The 6,137-nt window shown below is 35.2% G+C and overlaps 1 protein-coding gene across 1 annotated transcript; it reads left to right on the top strand.

The window, feature by feature from the left end:
* The first annotated feature begins 721 nt into the window (after positions 1-721).
* Positions 722-2,741, top strand: LOC132726609 (uncharacterized protein K02A2.6-like). The gene is made up of 2 exons (XM_060711944.1): positions 722-1,728; positions 2,219-2,741. Exons 1-2 carry the CDS (start codon positions 722-724, stop codon positions 2,739-2,741), a joined length of 1,530 nt encoding a protein of 509 aa, XP_060567927.1.
* Positions 2,742-6,137: the final 3,396 nt, after the last annotated feature.

The following is a 6,137-nucleotide window of genomic DNA, read 5'->3' as shown; positions in this document are numbered from 1 at the left end:
TGGCTCTAACTTTGTTATTATTGAATGGATTGACTTTGTTATAACAAAACATTCTGTAGGGTAAGACCTTTATGTATATCAAACTTAAATTATTCTTTGCTCTTTAATGACCTTGACCTTAAATTATTGAAGTTTTACCGATTGTATCGACTGCAACTTGGTTATTAATGAATTGATTATCTTCATACTTTGACAAAACATTTTGGAGATGACCTTGAAGGTTGAACTGATCTTGACCTTGAGGTATAATGATAGATACTTTTAGATAGAAATGAAAAATCCTGCAAATCGTGCTGAGCTTGAAACCCTGCTGGGTATGATTACATACTTGACAAAATTCTCACAAAATCTCTCGGAAATAACTAGCCCGATGCGAGAGTTATTACGCAATGACGTAGAGTTCAGATGGGATTCAGCCCAATCTGACGCTTTTGGCAAGGTTAAACAAGTGATTACACAAGCACCTGTCCTCAGTTACTATGATTCATCGAAGCCTGTTAGATTACAATTGGATGCTTCGTCCAAAGGGCTTGGTGTTTGATGTTTACAAAATGGTAAACCAATTGCATACGCTTCAAAAACACTGACATTGACCGAGAAAGGATATGCACAAATAGAAAAAGAGATGCTGGCAATATTATTTGGATGCACTAGATTTAAGCATTATTTTTACGGACGGCGCACGGTTGTCGAATCTGACTGTAAACCGATAGTATCTATAATGAGAAAACCTCTTTATAGTGCCCCGCCTAGGTTACAACGGATGTTATTACAACTTCAAGATTTTGACCTCGATGTTATTCACTGTAGAGGTAAAGATATTTCGCTTGGAGATGCTCTCAGCCGGAATTACGTAACTGACACTTTTCATAATCTGATTGACGGATTAGAAACACATGTACACACTGTACTGAAATCATTACCGATAAGTGATTTAAAATTGCAGCAAATTCAAACAGCAACGCAAAATGATGCTCAGTTACAAACGCTTATTAGTGTCATTTCTAACGGATGGCCTGACGACAGACGAAATTGCCCTACGACTGTATCAGAATACTGGAATCATAGAGACGAATTGGCTTTTGAAGACAATATTGTGTTCAAGGGTCAAAAAATTGTAATACCAAAATCATTAAGACAGGACATGACTAACGCAGTACATGTGGGTCATTTTGGTGTAGAAAAAACGACAAGACGGGCTAGGGATATAATGTTTTGGCCATCAATGTCAAAACAAATTACAGATTATGTACTTAAGTGCCAGATTTGTTGTAAATATAGAGACTCAAATAAAAAAGAACCATTACATCCTCATGATATACCCCAAAGACCATGGCAATATTTATCATGTGATTTATTTACGTGGAATGGTCAAGATTTTATGGTTCTTGTTGACGCTTACAGTCGATATTTCGAGTTCGACCTATTGACTAGCACTTCTAGTACTTGTATTTTAAGAAAACTTAAGGTACATCTCAGCAGATTTGGTATCTGTGAGAAGTTAAAAACTGACAATGGGACATGCTTTACTAGCGAACAATTTCAGAACTTCCTTAAACAATGGAACATTAAACACGAAACTTCAAGTCCCACGCATGCAAGTTCAAATGGACTTAGTGAAGTATATGTTAAAATTGCAAAACGCATTCTTCAGAAAGCTAAGGATGATAATAAAGATCCTTATTTGCCCCTTTTAGAATATAGGAATACACCACTTAAACGTGGATGGTCAAAATTTTCATTTCTTAGTTTTGAATTTTTCATTCATTATTCTGTAAATGTCCTCAAAATGACTACAATAAACAGTCAAAGGAACAAAACTTTTCTCCATATAAAGAATAAAATGATGTTTTCCTAACTTGACCCGCGTGGGTCAGGTTAGAGCGCTAAGATTTCACAATAGATGTCACTGTGTACTCTGGAAACGTTAAAGAACATGTCAAATAAATTACTTAGACTTGTTTACATCATACCACTATCCACAATACCTGTTATTTAACTTACAGGGTTTGTTCAAATCACATGACTTGTTTTTAAACTACTCGCTGATTATGTTGGCGTCTAAATTTCGTTCAACATATATAGAAATATTTAAGCTTCAACCCCAAAATATATAGAATTTATACAGAAATTCATGCTGGGACTTTAAGAAATGTCATTTTAGTGTGATTTCAGTACACAAAATCCTTTTTATATTTTTGTCATTATTTTGCCTGAGTATCCCTTTAATGGGCAGACGCCTCAAGTCGCTTCTCCCAACAACTAACAATCAGCTTCTGCCACAAACAGTAAATCATTGTGAAGCAAGAAAGAAAATGGAAGAATTACAATTTATTAGCAAGAATCATTACGATAAAAATGCGCACAAAATGAAACCTCTAAAAATCGGTGAATCTGTCAGAATTCGAAAAGATAAGTACTGGGAACCAGCCAAGGTTATAACCCAGCATAATGAACATTCATTTCACGTGCAGACCCCTGACGGTGCTGTTTATCGTAGAAATCGCCGTTTCCTAAACAAAGCTCCTGAATTATCTGACCTGTCAAAACAAACACAGCAACCATCTAAAGTCGATGAACACCAGGAATCTATTTTAAGTGAACAAACAATTCAAAATACCCCTACAGAATCCCTATCTCTTGCAAATGTGCCAGATAAATCGAAACCATTCACAATCACTAGGTCAGGTAGAGAGGTGAAACCGAATAAGCTTTACTGTGGAAAAGATTGGACAAAGTGATAACAATTGTTGAATTGTTGAAATAGCCATTAGTAAAACTGTAAATCAGTGACATTTAGAAAGGATTAAAAAGTTTGCTTGTAATTATATTAATAATACATGTATATTTCAATGTCATAATTAAAAGATCATTAATTATATTTGATATACTTAAATAATTGTTTTTTACAGATTAATTTGAAATATACTAAATGTGCTTATATTTTTAAACAAGGGGAATGTTGTATATTGTAAACATATGTTTCATCTTAATAATATCTTATACTGTAATGCGCATGTCCATTATCTTCCCGCCACTTATATACTTGGAATATTCAGTTATCATTAAACGATAGAACTAGTAACACGTGTCTGTGTTATATATTACAAGTGCACGCTCTGTGTACATATTAATAAATATACTCATAATACAACACATGCATTCTTCAAAAATTCATTTCAAATCAAGCAGTTACATAAACGAGACAAAATCTAAGTGTCAGTTCGGCAGTACGTATAAAAAGTCTCATTTTAAATCACTTTCACCTGTGCGTTGTCAAAACGTGACCTTGTTTTATCTGGGGGATTCCGTCCTTGCGCGCATGCGCAAACATACTTACACGTTAGGCATGTTTAAGGGGTTTCCACTAATACCACCTGTTTACAGATAAGAAGGCAATGTGATGAAAACTTGTTTAATTATCAGAATTTTGACCAATATTACTATATAAAATAATTTTATGGCTTTGATGCTTAAAATATCATGTATACAAGCATGCCATCGCATGTGAATGCGTTGGGGGTAACGGTAACGGGTAATAGATACACTCGTTTAGTCTACTTTCTATTTCCTGAATTAAATCTATTTATTTGAGAAATGATCAATCGTTAAATTTTCATCAAGTTAGGGTCATTTTAACTGTAAACGTCTGTTTGTAGTAGAGAAACGCTTCTAGAAGAAACAGAATCTCTCACAGGCTGGCGTCATAAAAATGATTTCACAAGCGTTACATGGCCAAGCTTGGTCCCATGCGAACTGCTTCAAGTGGCGAGAAAGGCAAGAGAATCTGTATGTTGAAGAGGAAACTGTTTTTTTTAAGTTTAAGACAATGATTTCCATCAGATGGCTAGGTCTGTCTGGTCCGACATGCCAACCGAGACTTTCACAGAGGAACTTAATACTTTTTTGTCCTATAATCGAAAAAAGTTATTTTACGAACTAATATAATCAACTTTTGAAATTCATAAGACTTTCTATTTCTCTTAAACGACAAAAGACTATATGCTCCATTAGTCGAAACGTCAACATAGAGGTGAGTATATGCTCCATATGGTATACATGATTGTATAAATAAATCCATTGTATACACACCAGTCTCTCAAATGTGTCAGTAAGACCGGTGTACACAATGTAAATAAATCATCTATTGTCCAACAACATAGTCATTGACCTGGTATTTCATTAACTTTCGTAAAGGTCATATGAATAAACACTGACCAGTATCTATATTATATATCGATATTTTAGCTAACTTTTCTCGTCAGTGAGGTATGGTGTATTGGTATAGATGTCGGACTACTGATCTGGAGGTCTCTGTCTCGTTTTTTTTACCAACACCACGTTATGATTATTTTTTTAGCTCACCTGTCACAAAGTGACAGGGTGTGCTTTTGTGATCGCTTTTCGTCCGGCGTCCGTCCGTCGTCCGTCCGTCCGTCGTCCGTCCGTAAACTTTTACTTTAAATGACATCTCCTCATAAACCACTAAGCCAATTTCATCCAAACTTCACAGGAATGTTCCTTTGGTGGTCACCTTTAAAAATTGTTCAAAGAATTTAATTCCATGCAGAACTCTGGTTGCCATGACAACCGAAAGAAGAAACTTTAAATATCTTCTTTTAAAAAACCATAAGAGCTAGAGCTTAGATATTTGGCACGAAACATCTTCTAGTGAGTGTCTACCAAGTTTGTTCAAATAAAAGCCCTGGGGTCAAAATTGGCCCCGCCCCAGGCGGTCATTGATTTTCCCTATATGCATATAGTAAAAACTTAAAAAATCTTCTTTTAAAGAACCCAAAGAGCTAGAGCTAAGATATTTAGCATGAAACATGTTCTAATGGGTGTCTACCAAGTTTGTTCAAATAAAAGCCCTGGGGTCAAAATCACATGACTTGTTTTTAAACTACTCGCTGATTATGTTGGCGTCTAAATTTCGTTCAACATATATAGAAATATTTAAGCTTCAACCCCAAAATATATAGAATTTATACAGAAATTCATGCTGGGACTTTAAGAAATGTCATTTTAGTGTGATTTTAGTACACAAAATCCTTTTTATATTTTTGTCATTATTTTGCCTGAGTATCCCTTTAATGGGCAGACGCCTCAAGTCGCTTCTCCCAACAACTAACAATCAGCTTCTGCCACAAACAGTAAATCATTGTGAAGCAAGAAAGAAAATGGAAGAATTACAATTTATTAGCAAGAATCATTACGATAAAAATGCGCACAAAATGAAACCTCTAAAAATCGGTGAATCTGTCAGAATTCGAAAAGATAAGTACTGGGAACCAGCCAAGGTTATAACCCAGCATAATGAACATTCATTTCACGTGCAGACCCCTGACGGTGCTGTTTATCGTAGAAATCGCCGTTTCCTAAACAAAGCTCCTGAATTATCTGACCTGTCAAAACAAACACAGCAACCATCTAAAGTCGATGAACACCAGGAATCTATTTTCCCTATATGCATATATAGTAAAAACTTAAAAAATCTTCTTTTAAAGAACCAAAAGAGTTAGAGCTAAGATATTTAGCATGAAACATGTTCTAATAAGTGTCTACCAAGTTTGTTCAAATAAAAGCCCTGGGGTCAAAATTGGCCCCGCCCCGGGGGTCATTGTTTTTCCCTATATGCATATAGTAAAAACTTAAAAAATAAATTTTCTTTTAAAGAGCTCAAAGAGCTATGGCTAAGATATTTAGCATCAAACATGTTCTAATAGGTGTCTACCAAGTTTGTTCAAATAAAAGCCCTGGGGTCAAAATTGGCACCGCCCCGGGGGTCATTGATTTTCCTTATATGTGTTTGGCAAAAACTTAAAAAATCTTCTTTGAAAAAACCCAAATAGCTAGAGTTAAGATATTAAGCATGAAACATCTTTTAGTGAGTGTCTACAAAGTTTGTTCAAATAAAAGACCTGGGGTCAAAATTGGCCCAGCCCCGGGGGATAATTGATTTTCCTTATATGTGTATAGCAAAAACTTAAAAATCTTCTTTGAAAAAACCCAAATAGCTAGAGTTTAGATATTAAGCATGAAACATCTTCTAGTAAGTGTCTACAAAGTTTGTTCAAATAAAAGCCCTGGGGTCAAAACTGGACCGGCCCCAGGGGTGTCATTGTTTTTAACTGTAT

This window comes from Ruditapes philippinarum, unplaced genomic scaffold (genome assembly GCF_026571515.1).
Source record: "Ruditapes philippinarum isolate M1 unplaced genomic scaffold, ASM2657151v2 ctg1760_1_1_1_1, whole genome shotgun sequence".
Classification (NCBI taxonomy): Eukaryota; Metazoa; Mollusca; class Bivalvia; order Venerida; family Veneridae; genus Ruditapes; species Ruditapes philippinarum.
Note: the sequence above shows the minus strand (reverse complement) of the source record. Positions and strands in the feature narration are given on the sequence as shown.